The 18,041-nt window shown below is 49.9% G+C and overlaps 1 protein-coding gene across 3 annotated transcripts in view; it reads right to left on the reverse strand.

Annotated features, from left to right (window-relative positions):
- Positions 1 to 18,041, reverse strand: part of LOC123427216 (endoribonuclease Dicer homolog 4) — a 50,374-nt gene that overhangs the window by 13,388 nt on the left and 18,945 nt on the right. For 2 of the 3 annotated variants that reach the window (XM_045111209.1, XM_045111212.1), the window contains exons 5-19: positions 15,028 to 15,100; positions 12,913 to 12,977; positions 12,684 to 12,818; positions 12,439 to 12,567; positions 11,316 to 11,451; positions 5,698 to 5,791; positions 5,201 to 5,393; positions 4,067 to 4,227; positions 3,755 to 3,961; positions 3,397 to 3,662; positions 3,049 to 3,323; positions 2,537 to 2,961; positions 1,994 to 2,094; positions 1,176 to 1,378; positions 879 to 1,088 (exon numbers count right to left, since the gene is read on the reverse strand). In XM_045111209.1, the coding sequence (XP_044967144.1) occupies positions 879 to 1,088; positions 1,176 to 1,378; positions 1,994 to 2,094; positions 2,537 to 2,961; positions 3,049 to 3,323; positions 3,397 to 3,662; positions 3,755 to 3,961; positions 4,067 to 4,227; positions 5,201 to 5,393; positions 5,698 to 5,791; positions 11,316 to 11,451; positions 12,439 to 12,567; positions 12,684 to 12,818; positions 12,913 to 12,977; positions 15,028 to 15,100 (2,673 nt within the window). The remainder of the gene's footprint in view (positions 1 to 878; positions 1,089 to 1,175; positions 1,379 to 1,993; positions 2,095 to 2,536; positions 2,962 to 3,048; positions 3,324 to 3,396; positions 3,663 to 3,754; positions 3,962 to 4,066; positions 4,228 to 5,200; positions 5,394 to 5,697; positions 5,792 to 11,315; positions 11,452 to 12,438; positions 12,568 to 12,683; positions 12,819 to 12,912; positions 12,978 to 15,027; positions 15,101 to 18,041) is intronic. The other variant, XM_045111211.1, reaches the window with a different exon arrangement.

Below are 18,041 nucleotides of genomic sequence, written 5' to 3' on the forward strand. Positions count from 1 at the left end.
AATTAGATCATAGGGATAAAACGAATGTTTGACAACCACCGTAGATAATTATGGTCAGGCCAAGATAATACAGAGCTCATCAAGGTTATAATGCCACGATCAGCAATTATTCCTAAGGAGGATAACGAGTATATGGCTATCATGTGAACTGTTAACAAAAATACTGTGGCTTTAAGTTCAGTTCCGATAGTCACATGGTGAGTCCATCCAGGAAAGGCCTTATCTGGCAGAGTTCGGATTAATCTTGCTTTTCTTGTGGTGATTGTAGTTCACTTTATCAGCTGTAAATAATTATACTCAGGCCAAGATAATACAGAGCTCATAAAGGCTATAATAACCATCCTCAAGTAAGGAGGCTAACGAGTATATGCCTGGCTATCGTTCACAACATTGACAGAAACATGCAGCGTTAAGTTCAGTACAGATAGTCACATGGTGAGTCCGTCTAGAAAAGGCCTTCTCTGGCAGATTGTGAATTAATCTTGCTTTTCTTGTGATGATTGTAGTTACACTTTATCAGCTGTCATAGACGGCGTCTTAGAGCAATTTTTAGGTAGGGTTATCCAATGAGTTGTATCCATTCCAGTCAAGAATGCTGAAGATATTGAGTAGGCTGCTATATAAACTCATAGGGTGTAATCAATCGACAAAAATAATAAAATGATTATCTCTTCTCTTTGCGCATGGTCTCTCTTGACGACCCTGGTCTAGCTCTTCCCTACATGTTCTGGTCATGATCAAAGAAATCAAGGCATAACATGGGCAGCAGATGAGCCTACTGGACTTGGTCTACATTTGAAACAATGATAACACAACCATAGGTCACACAAAACTTGGAAGGGAAACAGATATTGGGTTCACTGAAAACATTATCTAACCTGCAAATTTCTTTTGATTGATAACTCGTATAAATGTGAATTATTCACTATAGCAGAACGTCTGCTGGTCAATTGCCCTTCATCAAGTTCTTCATATGTAAGAAAGTTGTGACGTCCAACTACATACTTCAAAAAAGCATCACCTAAGACTTCAAAGCGCTCCAAAGAAATCCTCTCCAAACACCTCTCAGTGGTAAGTGCTTCAAGGATCTGAAATTGATCAACATTATTTGCAGCATGGATAGGTAATTCAAACTAGAAGTTCAGCATGAAGGGTGCGAAAATTGCATGACTTACACCAGAAGCACTAATTTGAGAAGCCTCTGAGAATGAGGACAACATGACATCCTTCAACTCAATAGCTACCAGCAAATTCTCCAACCGACACATCAACGATGGTAACAAAGACAGGGAGCTACACATATCCTTTGAAAACCCAATTATCTTCAAAGAGCATAGCTCTGGAGGCAACTCCACGAAGTGCTCCATCAATTCACGACCTTCAAAATACAAATAACAGAATCAGAAAAGGTAACACTATCAGAAATACTATACCTAGATAGGGTCCATTAAAGGAATCATAGTAGAACAGTATATTCCGAATACAATTCATAAATGGCTTGAATCAACAGTGCTCAAAAGCTTACACCAGAGAAGCAAGAACTAGGAAAAATACTAGGCCCAATGCATCCACAAGTACATCCAGAATGTTGAAAGCAATTCACAAGCGGTTCAAGAAAATTTGACAGTGAGAATTTACATAGAGCAATATTGGCTCACTACCATCACAGGGTGCAAGTGGCGTTAAGAGACGATCTACACGCGTGGGAAAAATTGTACACTCCTGCAGAGACGACCGGCCCATGGTCACCTGGAAATACAAGTTGCATATTTCCTAACATTGTACCTATGTTTTGCTTCTCCTCTTGATGAAAAGATGCATGCCCTCTAAAATAACTGCTGACGGTCATCACAAATATTTCTTCACCTTGCGGCAAGTTGAACACTTAGAAGTATTTTAATGCTAAGCAAAATAACGATGTTTTGATAAAGAAGAGTCCAAAATAGGAAACAGTTTATAAAGGTACTAGTTCTGAAGGGACAAAAAGTGTAACCTGTGGTCTCCCGTAATCGGTCATGAAGCAAATTATGCAGATTGCAGAGCTGCTTAGCGTGCAAAAGTGGCTGCTCGGGATGTGATAGTTTGATACCAAACCTGGTTTGAAAAGCCCATCAATAAAGCACTTAAACAGAAATATCGCAACATTTCTTTTAAACTGCTCATTAACAAAAGTTGGTTAGTTAACCGAGAAAAGACTACCGGGGATGACTAGGATCAGTTCGGTGGACCTATCATACGACCATCACATAGACTACTTGTAAAGCCGTGACAGAAGCAGTACATTTGCTAACACGTTCCCTAAAACTAAAGCTTCTTATGGGGATTCCTACTGGGGTGCTCCTGTGATATTATATCTTTGACTTGCATGGCCTACTTTTCGTAACATCAAGTAGATACACTTATCATACTAAAAATAAATTCGTATATTCTTAAATGGTACAGATAGCTCGCAATCTTAAGCTAGTGAGTGCTCAATGCCGGTAGCATGAGAACTGAAAGCAAGAAAGGGGATGAAAATAATCGTTCAGTTTATTACCTTTCCTTGTAATGATCTTCATAAGTAGCACCGTCGTATTCACTTCTAGCATTTAGTTCGTTCAGAATGACATCAATGACGAAAAATGTATTAATATGGGGAGCAAAGATTAGACTGCCAACGACATCCGTTTTACTGTACATATTATCAAGAAGCCTTAAAGACTCATCTGGTAAATAGGATCCATGCACAGACACACCAGTTGGATCTTTAAAAACTGGTGATGATAAACAGCGCTTAACTGTTGGCCAGTCAATCATAAATATATCACCATACAATTCCTGCTTGATTGGAAGCAGCAGGTAAAAGGTTGAATTAAACAGCAGTGTTTCATTATTGCCCAACATAACATGAGATACAGTGAACTCAGATCTGTCCAGGAGAACCTTCAGAAACATTTCTTGGAAATTGCGTCCAAGCATCATCTGACGAGAAAAAACAATGTTAACATTTTATACGCCATTCAATAAAAGATCACATGTTAACATATGAAAAAATGAGCAAGACGGTGCCTGTTCTTCGTCAAATGATATCGTTCCTAAATGTTTCATTCCTGCTTTCACAATCCTGCCACGAGCCAAATGCAAATCAACCTCCAACTTTTCAGCTTCCATAGGAAGGGGGTTGATCACAAAAAGACCAAATATCCGATAATGTCTATCTGCTGGTATGGGAAAGAATTGAATATAGTAGAAATGCAAGTTCAATGGACAGTCCAGTTTGCATGTTGAAGGCTTGAGAATTGTGGGAATTAACATCTCATGAAGCTCTTCCCTTAGACTTTCATCTGAAATATGCAAACAATAACTGAGCCGAATCACCAGTATTATGACAATGTAAGAACAAGTGAGTGACCATACCATCATGACTGTTGTTTGCTGACCCGTTTATTGTTGATGCACTGTTCTTTCTTGAACCTGAACCAGGCAGAAGAAAATCTGTCAAAGCACCCAATTCATACAATTTCACGTATGCCTCTAAGCATGCATCCCTCTTAGCCTCGTCATTTGATTGGCATGGTTGGCCATCCACTTGACGAAAAGCAGCATTTGGTGGAAGAATTACTCTGCAGATTATCCCCTCAGTGTCATCAATGTAGATGAATGCTGGGGAAGGATTGAAGAACCTTCAAGAAGTTTAGTTATATTAGTACAACAAAGAACTAATGAATAAAAGCATGGGCAATCATAACAGGTTGACGTATACAGCAGCCCTTACATGTCCTTGGGAAGGTTGTAGCAGTAGCGATGTAGTAGAGATACACTGCATGCGGTGCTAATGGAAGCACCCGTTTTTTCCACTCGATAACTTTTCTCCTCGAGGTGATCAAACACATCATTTGAGGTTCTCAAGTCTATCTCTCCATTCATAATGCCCTCACCATCAATATAGTCATTAAGCAACTTTTCTTGAGAATGATTTCCCCTGGTATGTATCAGAACGAATAAGAAAAGCCAAAATGAAGGACTAAAGTACAATCGAACCTATAATATTAACACCAATTGTCTATCTATTTAATGGGAAAATCACCTCTCCAGGAGAACAACATATTTAGAATTTGTCATCCGAGCACGTCCCCTGGACTGGATAAAACTGGCAACAGTTTCTGGAAGATCAAACCGCACAACGAGGCAACAAGTCTGAATGTCCAGACCCTCTTCACCTACACTGGTGGCAATCAAAAGATTCACCTGCAAACAGCGAATGCCAAGGAATAGTGATGCAAGAAGCATAGTAGATATACGGGTATAAGCCAAAGTTAGATTTTAGGGCATGTGCCGCAAGTAATTTACCACATGCATTACCAACTCAAGGATAATAAAAATGTAGGATAGAACCCATGAGTCCGATCCAGGATAGAACCCTGCTTGAGTCAAAAAGACCTACTAAAACCCTATGTCTTTATTATTAGTATATTTTTTTCGAGGAAACGCAAAAAGCATTTGCGTTTCATTTCATTGAAAAGTAGTATATAATCTAACAAAACTTTGCAAGCCAAGAACCAATCCTTCAGTCTGTCCCTTGTCAATCCTTGTACTCCCTCCGTTCCTAAATATAAGTCTTTTTAGACATTTTACTAGAGGGCTACATACGGAGCAAAATGAATGAATCTATACTCTAAATTATGTCTATATACATCCGTATGTAGTCCTTTTAGTGAAACCTCTTAAAAGACTTATATTTAGGAACGGAGGGAGTACATTGTAAGTGCCAACTCACTCAGCCGTTACAACATTGGAGCTCACTAACGTGAATCAGAAACGATTAGCCCATGGCCTTGTTAAATTGAATTTCGCTTATACTTGACTGAAACTGCCGACTCGCTGACTCAACTGGTGGATCTCAGAGTCTGTGTATGCCAGCCTTGATGTTGTATGCCAAAAAGTTATATTCATAGTTAGGTGCACACAAATTAGAAAGAAAAAATCCACCTCGACAACAACCAAGATCAGCACTAGTCACCTAGTTATGATTATGCTCCCAGGTGTGCTCGATTACATATATACATCACAAAAAATCTTAACTTACTATTGAAGAAAGAGCAGACCAAGAATAAATGCAGGATGCGACATATTCAAAAGAGTTATCCAAAGAACACTTTTTATTGTCTTCGGAAGAATTCATGTAGAAGGTATGAATGCCTAATTACAGCAATTATTATACCTCACCAGAAGAGAAATTTTCAACAATAGCATCCATCTTCTGCCTTGACATGTTCTTTGGTCCCGAGTGGCGTCCCACAAGGAACTCACATTTCCAAAGATCAAGGCCTTTCAAATTTTGGAGGATATCTGCTATTGCTCTTGCAACAGTTATTCTTTTCACGAAAACTATGCACTTCATCTTTTCCTCTAGCCTGCTTATTGCAGAAACCAGAGAAAAATAAGCAGGATGATGAGAACAGATAGATGTTGAAACTTTCTCAAGTGGTTATAATTACAATGTTTGAATAGTGGTTTCCAGATAGATTCTTCTTTCATTTTTACATTTCCATGTGGAAAATGTAAGAATGGAAAGGAATTACTGCTACCCAATCAGTAACAAGATTTCATCACACCCTAAATTAAGTACAGATACTCTGGTACCATAATGTGTCCTTATAAATCCAAAGCATAAGGGATGTTACGAAAAAAGATAGTAGCACTGACGAGTACGCTCACCTGTACCTCGAGAGAATATTAATAAGAACCACAATTTTATTTGAGAAGAAAGGTTCTTTTAGCATCTCCAGATTAAATGAATCATCATGGGTACCTAGAAAGCACGTCTGTCAGATTCGTGAAGGGCTAATCAGAAAAGAAATATGCATTTAAGATGGCAACTATTTCCAATAAAAAAACGTATCGAAAGGTACATATCCACAACAATTCCAGTACTGATTGTTATTAAGGAAACAAAAAGATGTCCAAGTTCTAGTTTTTAGCACAATATCAAGCATGCTTTTGCAAATAAAAAACATTGCATTCAGAGATCGAACATGTTTATATACGCACAATTAAGGCCACAACCCATAACCACTAAGCTTGGAAGGTAATGAATGTCGTAAGCAATCTGTTGCCCCCCTGCCTTAGCCAACAGTCCTGCCTCTGCATGGGTAGTGTCCAGCAGCATAGCTATGCCAGACCTTGCACCGTTGAGACACAAGGGTTTTGCTACTTTCAAATCCACCATGTTGTAAGCATTCAATGATGATAACCTTTTATTTGCAAAAATGGAACGGATGTGACAGCTGATCGCCTCCAATCTATGAACTCATTGTCACTTCGATGGAGGTTGCTTTTTGCAAATTTTAGTTTGAAAATTTTCCCTAAATATTGATCTTTGAATTATAAGTACCACATATATAGAGTCCAAACACCTCTAAGTGCAAAGCCAAATCCACTAACATCTCAAAATGCTAGAAAAGGCCAATATGCAATGGTGGTAGGCAGCAGGAAATTTGAACAGGTGAAACCCTAGCGTCATGCTGGCATATGGATGGTTCCTCCGGCGCTCCCACCCCTCCCTAGCCTAGGTTAGCCCGCCCCCACCACGCCGCCGTCGATTCCCGCCGGCAGCGCTCCTCCAAGCCCCACCCCACCTCCATGGCATCTCCCAGCGCCTCCCCTCCCTGCTCCGGCGACCGCGTCTCCCTCGGCGAGCGCCGCTGGGCCGAGTCCGATGGCGAATCCTCCTCGGCGCGCTCGTACTGCGAGGTCGCGCGCTCGCAGGCGGCCCCGCTGAGACTGGCTGCCGCCGCGCCGGAGGCGGCAGGCCCCGCGACGGCCACGGCGACGGCTGCGGGCAAGCTCCCCGCCAAGGACCGCCTGGGACCCCGCTCCGAGGTGCATCGCGTCGGACGCGAGGTCACTCTGGACGCGGACGGGTTCCAGCATCCCCGGCGCAAACACCCCCGCCGGCCTCGTCGTACGCCTGCGCCGAGCCATACACGCCCGCGCAGCCCCTCCTCAGAGGAGGTTGCCGGCCTGTGCTTCCGTTGCCTAGACCGCTACCACAGGGTGAGGGACTGCACCAATGATGTCAGATGCCGGCGGTGCCTCATCCCCGGCCATGTTTCCCGCGACTGCGAGACCCACCTGCGCGCCAAGCCTGTGCCTCTGCCCGCCGCCGCGCCCCGTGCTGCTCCCGCACGCCAAGCTGCAGCCCCACCCCCTCTGGCCCCAACTCCGGCAGCGCCGATGGCCGCTGGACCTGCGCCAGCGCGCATCATCATGGCTCGCTCCGTCGAGATGGAGGAGGCGGAGGTGGTGCTGTCCCGCGCCCTGGTGGCCACCATCGCTGGAACCAGGCCGCGGGTGACCCCGGAGGACGTCGCCGGAGAGATGTACCGCTCGTTCCAGCTCGAGGAAGGGGACTTCACGGTCCACTCCCACCACCCCGAGGATTTCCTCATCATCTTCGGCTCCCAGCACTCCATGGACCGACTCCGCGACGAACACTTCGTGCGAGGACTGCACTTCACCCTCACGCTTCGTCCCTGGAGCAAGCTCGCTCATGCCGGCTGCGGCGCGTTCGAGTATCGCGTTGAGCTCGAGCTCCGCGGTATTCCCGCCCATGCCTGGCACCTCGCAACAGCAGAGCACATCCTCGGACCCAGCGTGTGGATCGAGCACCTCCACCCACACACGCGTTCCCGCGCCGACCTAGGCGTGTTCCGCCTCTCTAGCCGCGCCCACGACCCCAGCCTCATCTGCCGCTCCGGCGAACTCGAGATCGTTGAGCTCATCCCTTCCGGCTCCACATCCGTCGCGCCCTCCGTCCGCACGCTCATCTACCCCTTCACGGTCGCGCTCTCTCGCTCCGAGGTGGACAGAGCGGTCGCCCGTAGCGCGGGGAATAGCGCAGACCCTGGCGACGGCAGCGGAGGGGCTGGAACGGGCAACGACCCGGCCACTGGCCCAGGGCCTGGCCGCGCCCGCCGCCGCGGCCGCAAGCGCCGCCGCAACGATGCGCCGCCGGCCGGCCGTGCAGATGGCATGGCAATCGACACCCTCGGTTGGCACACGGCAGGCCGTGCGCTTCGAGCCGACGGGGTGGCCGTCTCTAACTGGCCATCCACTCGCTCGGCAGCGCCGCCGCCTGTACGCTACGCAGGGAACAAGATGGACGGCTGGCCCGGTCAGCGTGGCGGGGCCCAGCACCCTCGTCGCTTTGCCAAAAGGGGAAAGCGGGTTTGGCAGCCAAAGGGGCCACCCCCTGTGGCCGCTCCTGCGAAAGATGCCGTGCCAACAGCGCCCTACCCGACAGGATCAGAAGCACCGCCAGCTGGCGAGCACCCATTGGCCCAGAACCCACCCACGACTGCGGGTCGGACCAACGACGATTCAAACCGCATGTCGCCTAGCGCGGGGTCGTGCGGACACATTGGACCCAGCAACGCTGTGACCAACCAGGGCGCACCTCGGGATCAGGAGGACCCCCCTCCCTGCAGCGACGTACCGGACACCCAGCCAGCGGGGCCCATCTGCGACCCTGGCATTGATCCTGTGTCGGGACAAAGTGGCGATTCGCCTGGGTCACGCCCTGCTACTGGTTTGGAGTCTTCTGCACACTGGCCCACACGCAGCCTGGCGCGGGAGGACGAGACTAACGGTGTCTCCACCGCCACACCGGCCGGTATTGACCCCGACGAGGACGGCCCATGCGAAGGCCCGGACGCAGCAACCCCGGGTGCAGGCCCACCTCCGCTCGGGCCCCTTGCGCTACTGGGCCAGGAGCCCAGCTTTGTGGCCGAGACGCCATGCACGCCGCAGCTGATCGACGACGAGCCTGCACCTGTGTCGGCTACCCCAACGCCTGGCAAGTTCGCTTCGCCCCCGGTCACGATGCGTCGCACAGGAGTGCGGAAGACGAGGCCTCGCGCGCTCATGCTGGGGGAATTCCTCACGGCCGCCACCAAACACCTCAAGTCCTGCGCACACTCGGCATCATCGGGCTAGACCAGAAGATCATGCAGGCCGAGATGCGCGCCTATGATGGGGTCTTCGCCACGCCCATCCCCTTGACTGTGCTCGCAGCCATCGCTGCCTTGGTGGACCGGGAGACTCCATAGCTTGGCCCTTTCTGTTCGAGGTGCTGTGCCGGTTCGGGTTCGGAGACAGATTCCTGGAGTGGCTAGCAATCTTGTTATCCACGTCAAGCACTAGGATGCTCGTCAACGGGGAGCCTAGCCCTCCCATATGGCACCGGCGCGGGCTTCGCCAAGGTGACCCGCTATCGCCGCAGCTGTTCGTCCTCGCCGTCGACGTGCTGGGAAGGCTGGTCAAGCGCGCTGTTGATCTGGGAATCCTACAACAGCTACATCCACGTCGCGCCATCCCAGCGATGTCCCTCTACGCGGACGACGTAATGCTATTCTGCCACCCCGTGCGACGCGACATTACTGCAGTCAAGGAGATGCTGCTACTGTTTGGGCGAGTGTCAGGACTGCACGTCAACTTTGGTAAGAGCTCCGCAACACTCTTACGCTGCAACCAAGAAGAGGCTGGACCGATTGTTCTTCACCTGGGCTGCCCAATCGTAGAACTGCCCATCACATATCTCGGCATCCCGCTCACGGTGCGACGACCCACTGCGGCGCAGCTGCAACCGGTCGTGAGCCGGACTGCCGATGCACTGCCGACATGGAAGGCGCACCTCACAAACCGCGCCGGCCGCCTCGCGTTGGTAAAGTCAGTCCTCGCCGCGATCCCCATCCACCAGCTACTTGTACTCGCCCCACCCAAGCGAGTCATCAAGCAACTCGAGAAGATACAGAGAGGATTCCTATGGGCTGGAAGAGCCGAAGCTAAGGGAGGGCACTGCCATGTCAATTGGCGACGCGTATGCCGGCCTATCTCCTTGGAGGCTTAGGCGTACGCGACCTTGAGCGTGCTGGGCTTGCATTAAGGCTGAGATGGTTATGGTTTTCACAAACAGACATAGATCGCGCATGGGCTGGGCTCGACCTTCAGTTCTCAGCCACCGAGCGTGCGCTGTTCTTTGCCTCCACGACCATGGAGCTGGGAAACGGGCAGATGGCCCTGTTCTGGGAGGATCGCTGGATCCAGGGGCGATCAATCAGCGAGATCGCGCCACTGGTATACGACTGCTGCCCCAAGCGACGGCGGAAGCAGAGGACGGTGGCACAAGGTCAACAAGGAAATAGCTGGACCTGCGACATCCAGGGCACATTTGGCATACACGAGATGGGGCAGTTTCTCCAGCTCTGGCAGATGGTCGCGGACACTGTCCTCACCGACGAACCTGACCGCCTGATATGGAAATGGACTGCCACGGGAGCGTACTTAGCACGGTCTGCCTACCTCGCCACGTTCCATGGATCGGTAACCTGCCCTGCTTGGAAGATGATATGGAAGGCATGGACGCCGCCAAAGGTTAGGTTCTTCCTCTGGCTGGCACAGCAGGACAGATGCTGGACTGCAGACCGCCTCGCCCGTCGAGGCCTACAGCACCATCCGCGATGCCTTCTATGCGACCAGGCCTTTGAGACTATCCACCACATCATCATTGCATGCCCATTCACCCAACAGATTTGGCACGAGGTCCTCGCATGGTTTCGATTGCCGGTAGGATGCCCCAACCAGGAGGACTCGCTGCTGGACTGGTGGAACCGCGCGCGACACAACAGCCCCCACCCGCAGCGGAAAGGGGTGGCATCCATCACCCTGCTCCTACCCTGGATGGTATGGAAGCACCGCAACGATTGCGTGTTTGACAGGGCACAGCCCTCCATTGCTGCACTAATGTCAAAAATCAAGGAGGAGGCTACCTTATGGGCACGGGCTGGAGCCAAAGGGCTTCGGGTTATCCTACCGCAGACATGGGATGTACACTAAGTAGCATTAGAATGCTTGCATCCTGCCTCCTAGGAGGATTGTAACAAACTCTATCTTTTCAATATAATGAAACGCAAAGGTCCTTTGCGCTTTCTCGAAAAAAAACCTAGCGTCGACTACTCCAGTATGATGCTAAAAAAAAGCTACTCCGGTATGTTTTCACGGGAAGTTTTGTAATATATATTGTTATTTTAGGAAGATGAATGAGTTCGTATTTCTCTTTTCTGCTTTGAAAATTTTGAATTTCCATTCTCAAATTCAAATAATGAACAGCATTACAGGCAGGATAGCAAATCCAGCCAATAACCAGGACGATTTGTTGTTAAAAAACAAAAAAAAAATCACTGGCAGATTTTATAGGGAAGGTGGACCAGATAAATCTAGGAACTAACATAGGGGTAAAAGGAGCACAATTAGGTGAGACTTGCATAACAACTCACCGTCTAATATGTTGCAATTCAGAACAGAAATTGCTTTGTTTAGGTAGTGATGCTTAAATCTGGTAGAATTGTTGTTCATGTCAGACTCCTTTCTGTCCAAAACATCACCATCAAATGAAAGGAAAGCCTTTGCAGCCTGCGCTAAAATCAAACAAAATAGGGAATAACACATCTGATACTATCTTAAAAGGAAGCAACAAAAAAAAGAAAAAAATGCTTCTACTACCTCCATTCCTAAATACCCCAAAGTTGGGGCAGTTTAATTTAAACTAAACCAAAGCCTTATATTTAGGAGTGGATGTAGTATAACAAAGGAGAAAACAGTCAAGAACACTACAACTAAATAGGAAATAAAAGCATAAGCAAAGATTAAAGCAAGAAATATAGAATCCATGACAAACAAGATCGTACACGCCTGCGCACACGTTATGATCCCAGCTTCAAAAGGTTAGACACTCAAACGGCAGACAAGGAGAGGAGGATAATCCAACTTGGCAGAGCTTCGCCTTGGGTAGAATTTAGAGTCCGTTAGTGGGGATTCAGCACCTTAGGCGGATTTGCATTTGGAGTTGGTAGGCGACAAGGGCAGCTACTGGGGTCTCCTGAAAGGTGCCCATTTTGTGAACCCCCCCCCCCCCCCCCCCCCCCCCGCGGTGTGTGTGTGTGTGGTGGGGGGCTGCCAGCACCGGAGAACTAACAAAACTTTCTTGCAATCTACGGAAACACCATGTATGAAGCACTTGTACATCCATAGGCTCGTAGTACCATAAAATCCACTCGGAACATTTGTTACGAGCTAAGGGAACATCGCATATGAACAATATAAACTTTCACCCAAAAATACTGCAGTTTCTAATTCTGTAACAAATTCTCAAGAACAATTCTTCATTAAACACAACACAATCTATTATTTATCTTGTATTTATGAAGTTCCCAAAATGAACGCTTTCAGATAAAAGCGAGGAGCATCCTATAACAGCTCCCAAGCCACACCCCAAAAGAAAAAGGAAAAAATTGAACCAACTAACTGAAGAAAAAGGCCGTTCCAAATTAGAGTGAATCTGACAAAAAGGCTTAAGGATATTTCATTATCAACGTATTTGACAAAACAGTCTCAACTTACTTGCAGAGCTCCAAACGAACCAAGTTCTTGCAAACAGAATACTAAATTTCCATGCAACCTCCCCAGGGACTTTAGTTTCTTCTGAGAATCCTTGAAATCGTATAGGCTCTCACGCAGTATGCGTTCACTCTGTTTCAAACTCACATAAATAACAAAAAGGAGATGAAAAAGAACAGAAAACATAAGCTTGTGTAATTTAAATTTGAAATAATAATAATCCATTGTATAGCAGAACAAAACTATACCTCAAGCTTTGAGCGATCAAGTTCTTTGTTGTAAGTTACAGTAAGATTAGAGTGACCAAGCGGGACATACTTGTACACCTCCATATCAGGAAAAGCAAGCACACTTTCCAGTTCTGCATTATCAACCGAACAGACCTGTCCAACATGAGAGAAGTTTTGCAGAGGCAAATGTCAATAAGTATTATTCCTAAACCCAGCAGAACTCTTGGGGAACACTAGTAGTATGTACCTTGGCATGCAATAATTCTTCAAGGCTGTTGATACATTTGGTGTAATTAAGCTTGTTAGACCCGCCTGTCATGTAAAACATAAGAACAGTTGCATGACCACAAAAGGTAAAAAAAAAACTTACATTGCAGGGAAGATGGAACAACTATAACCGAATCTCATAGTACAACAGTAGAGGAGTAAGCAACGCTAGAGACCAACCCAATATTTCAAGTTAGTGCAATGCTAGTCCAACAACTAATTTCTAAGATCCCTGGTAATAGTTGTAACATTTTATATTAATCTAAAAAAATGTGCCAATGCTGCCATTGCTGACGTAATTGCTGGGGTTTCCCTCACCCACCCTTGCAATCTTGCCTCAACCTATCCTTGCAATCTTGCTGGGGTTTCCCTCAACCTACCCTTGCAATCTTGCCTCACCAGTCACCACAGCTGCTGATGCAGCGCTCGCCCAATTGAGCTGTCTACCTGACTTGTGGCTGGCAAAGCCGACAAGCATGTCATGGGCAGCAGCCTACCCCATTCTTTGTCGCTCCAGTATAGGCCTAGATCCTGGTAACTGGGACCATTTCGCTCTGAAGAAAGTGTAGACCTTCTTCCGGCTCGCTCGCCATGGCAACACACGCATACACGGCTTCCTATTCTGACGATGGTGGATTGGTTCAGCCTCGAGCCCTTTCTACACGGTGCCTGACAAGGATCTTGTCCACGTCCTATTTAATTTGTTCTGGCTTGGCATCTCAGCAGACAATCTGAGCCCGGTCTAGTGTGCTCTTTCACCGGTTCTGCATCTTCTATGAGCAGTCCATAGTGCACCTGCACCATTCCATCCACCACACCTTGGTCCTCCTTGCGCTCGGTGCTTCTGAAAAGCCAGAACCGATTGGTCTTCGATGGCGAGCATCTTACGCCACTCGCCGTTTGGAGGATGATCCTGGAGCACGCCACCCTAGCCGAACTTGACATGGGAAGAGTCCGTAAAGAGAGATCTAAAGGATTGGAGCATCACCAAAGAACTAACCATGGACAGGGGTGCGTGGAAGCTTGCTATCCATGTGCCAGAACCATGAGTTGGTCGCGAGATCTTATGGGTTTCACCTCTAGCCTACCCCAACTTGTTTGGGACTAAAGGCTTTGTTGTTGTTGTATATCGTCTCAGCAGTGGCATGCTGGTCGAATGGTGCTCCCGTGTGTCTGGCATAAGTTCTCTAGGCTTGTCGTGCCGTAAATCTCCTTGTATGTATCGAGTTTTTGTTGAATAAAAAATTCACTTCAGGTGTGGGGGTGGTGTGGGTTGGGGAGGGGGGGGGGGGTCCCTACCATTGCTCGCTTAAAAGAGTCCCAACAAACCAACAGCGTATCACAAGTGTCATGTGCCTTTTGGCAATAGACATTGTAACAGGCAGGTAGAGGAATATGAGAAGAGGCTTGCAGAGCAGAAGGATGGAGACATATCAGCAAAAGGCGTCAGGGAGTGGCTATAAGTGTGAGAAATATGCAACTTGTATTGCTCGCTCACTAAGACGAGCCTTCTTTTCTCTTGGGATTTGGAGAAGCCACCAGAGGTAGATGAACCTTCAATCTAAGAAGGTTGCGAAGAGGACCAAAATCAGGCATAATAAATTGGCCCGCTAAGACGAGCCTTCAAAAAGGCAATGAACTCAAATTCATCTCCACTGATGATCATGTCATCAACATATAGAAGACTGACCTCAGGACAAAAGGTAGATAAAAAGCGCAAGACTATTAATTAGGATTACACTAACTAAAATAATTATTATCCTATGCCAACATGACTGTGAACTACTAAGTCCTAAGGTACACAAAAAATGCTATTGAAGAAAATAGGACGTGCAATTCTGTTCAAGGAGTTCCACATAACTATCTAGGAAATCTGGCCACATTTACGATGCGATAAAAAAATCCTAGAGGAAAAAATAATGGCTCCAAACTTTATTGCAAATAAGAGAGCAATACTATGTCCTAACTCCCACATAACACAAAAGGTGAGATCAAATATCAAGATTTCAAGAGAATGTGGTTGGCCACCGAAGGTAATTAAAAAACCATAACCGTGAAATGTTTCCTAATAGGACTGACATCAGATTACAATTACCTTTTCCCATTACTGGTGAAGCAGTCATGCCAAAAATGCGAGGGGGCTTCACCATGTCATTACTGTAGAATTCCTGAAACAATGCTACAAATGTTTTTCAGACTGAACAGAGTTATCATGTAGAATTCATAAAACAATGTTTCAGGTATATGATTTCCGAGCTACTTGTAATCTGTTGTAACCGTCTCCTCTGAGACTGACTTTCCCTCTTTTCAATACAAAGAAACGCACATCTCTGCGTTTTCTCGAAAAAAAAAGGTATATGATTTCCAAGCCCCAGTTCCGGAACCATTTGCTGGTCCCGAAAAAGCCCGGCAGCCTCCGCCGCCGCCGATAGCGCCAACCCAGACGGAAGCAACCGAGCGGCGGCCGCCACTCCTCGGCTGGCGGCGGGGATAAGGACGACGGGTTGCCGGGGAGGCGGCGCGGCGGCGCAGATCTGAGGAGGCGGCGGGAGGGGAGAATCGGAGGCTGCTACTTGCTGGGAGAGAGAGGAGGCGAGGCTTGGATTGGAGGTTGGAAATTCTCTAGCCCGGTCGCTGGCTTTGAGCTAGAGTAGTTGTTTTTCTACTCCCCCGCAGCGGATTCTTCCCGCTCCCCCTCCCTCCGCCGTGCGCCATGTCCGGGGACCGCGTCTCCTTCGGTGACGGCCGCTGGTCCGGCTCCGACAGCGACTCCTCTGTGCGCTCCTACAGCGAGGTAGCCCGCACGCCGCCAGCCGGCCGGGGCGCCGTCCCCGCGTCTACGTCCCGGATCATCACCCCCGCGCCCCCTGCCCCTGGCCCAGTGGTGGCGGCGCCGCGGCTTCCGGCTAAGGCCCGCATCGGCCCCCGCTCCGAGGTACACCGCGTTGCTGGTGGCGACGTGGTGGATGCAGACGGCTTCCAGCAGCCCCGCCGCAAGAACCGTCCCCGCCCCCACCGTGCGCCCGAGCCAGAGCCTGCGCTGCAACGCCCGCGCAGCCCCTCCCCCGAGGCAATCGCTGGGCTCTGCTTCCGCTGCCTAGATCATCGCCACCGGGTCCGGGACTGCAAGAGCGACATCCGCTGCCGGAAGTGCCTCATCTCCGACCATGACTCCCGCGGCTGCGAGAGCTTCCACCGACGTATGGGTCGCGCTCCCCCTAGCACTCGTAGTCAGGACGTCTCCGCGGCCGGCCCTGCCCCCGCCACCCCCCCCCCCCCGCCACCGCCTCTGCTCCCAGCTCCGGTTGCCCAGGTGCCTGCCGCTGTCCCAGCGCGGGTCATCCTCACGCGCACCGTTGAGATGGAAGAGGCAGAGGAAGTGCTGGCCCGGGCCATGGTGATCACCATCACGGGCACCAGGCCGAAAGTGTCCGCCGACGAGGTCGCCGACCTGCTCCACCGCACCTTCAGCTTCGAGGACGGAGACTTCACCATCCACGCGCACCAGCCCGAGGACTTCATCGTCATCTTCGGCTCTAGCGCCTGCAAGGACCGCATGAACGGCGATCACCTCGTCTATGGCCCAAGGTTCACCCTGTCGTTGCGCCCGTGGTGCAAGCTCGCGCATGCCAGCTCGGGTGGGTTCGAACACCGTGTCGAGCTCGAGCTCCGCGGCATCCCTGCCCATGCCTGGAATGTTGCCACAGCTGAGCACATCCTCGGCACGACGGTTTGGATCGAGCGGCTCCATCCTCGCACTCGGTCCCGCGCCGACCTCGACGTGTTCCGACTTGCTGGACGCACGCATGATCCTGATGCCATCCGGCGCGCCGCTACTCTGGAGGTCGTCGAGCTGCTCCCCGGCGCTGGCTCCTCCGCCCCGACCGTCCGCATCCTGTCTTACCCCATTACCATCTCCCTCGCGCGCTCTAAGATTGACCGCGCTCATGCCCGTGCTGCGATCGCCGCCAGGCGCGACAGGGATGGCAACGGCACCGCCCCGGACGCCGGCCAAGACCCTGGCCGCTCCCGCCGCCGCGGCCGCAAGCGCCGTCGCGCCACCCCCGGGCCGTGCCGATGGCACTGCCATCGATTCCCTAGGATGGCAGGCCAAGGATCGACCTCCGCGTGCGGATGGTGTCGCCATGGCTCCTTGGGGCTCCTGCACGGAGGCGGCGCCGCCGGCCGGCCGTCGTCCCCTCGTGTGCATGCTGCCATGGTCTGGCCGGGGTGGGGCCCGCCACTTCCGCTGGGATGCCAAAAGAGGAAAGGCAAAAAGGAAAGTAAAGCAAGCTCCTGTAGACGGTCCTCCCCCCATGACTGCTGCAAACGGGGACGTAGGGCCAGCAGGTACAAATTCGCCAGGATGCGCGTCAGCTGGCGGCACGGCATTGGCGGCGAGCGGCACGGAAGCCACCCCGAATTTGAATTCGGTGTCGCCTTCTGCCCGGGATGACGGCGCTGGAGGGCCCAACTCTGACCCATGCAGCCCCAGGCCTCGTCGGGATCTGGCCCCTGTCGGCTCGGACAGCGAGGTGCCAGATTCACAGCTGGCGGGTCCATCCTCACCGGCCAACAGCGCAGCCCGGTCGGGACAAAGTGGTGCTTTGGCCACGTCACCGCCTGCCGCAGTTTTGGGGCCATCTGAGGGTCGGTCCCCGGGGACCGCGACGACCAAGGAGGGGGAGGGCGCGCGAAGCGTTTCTCCCGCCGTCATTTTGCCGCCTCCCCCAGCCATGCAAGATGCTCCTCCCTGATGGATAAGTCTATGTACTATGGTCTTTGTGGGGCTGCAGCACATAGTCCTTTGTGGGGCTGCAACACATGGTCCTTGTGGCTGTTAGGATAGAATCCTTGACCATCAAGGACTGGCAGTTAGGATAGCATCTTAGACTAGCATCTTAGCATATGCTTGGCTGGCTAGCAGCCTATAAATATGTATCCCCAACCCCTCAGGTTGGCAATGGCATTGTGTGAGAAATAAACCAACGAAAATTGTCCCAACTCTCCTAGTGCCATCCACAACTATCAATGCTCAGGCTGAAAGGTCTAACAAGTGGTATCAGAGCCTCGTTATCTTGTACCCTGAGCATTTCCTGCTCACCTCTC

The sequence above is a fragment of the Hordeum vulgare genome, chromosome 2H, assembly GCF_904849725.1.
Source record: "Hordeum vulgare subsp. vulgare chromosome 2H, MorexV3_pseudomolecules_assembly, whole genome shotgun sequence".
NCBI lineage: Eukaryota > Viridiplantae > Streptophyta > Magnoliopsida > Poales > Poaceae > Hordeum > Hordeum vulgare.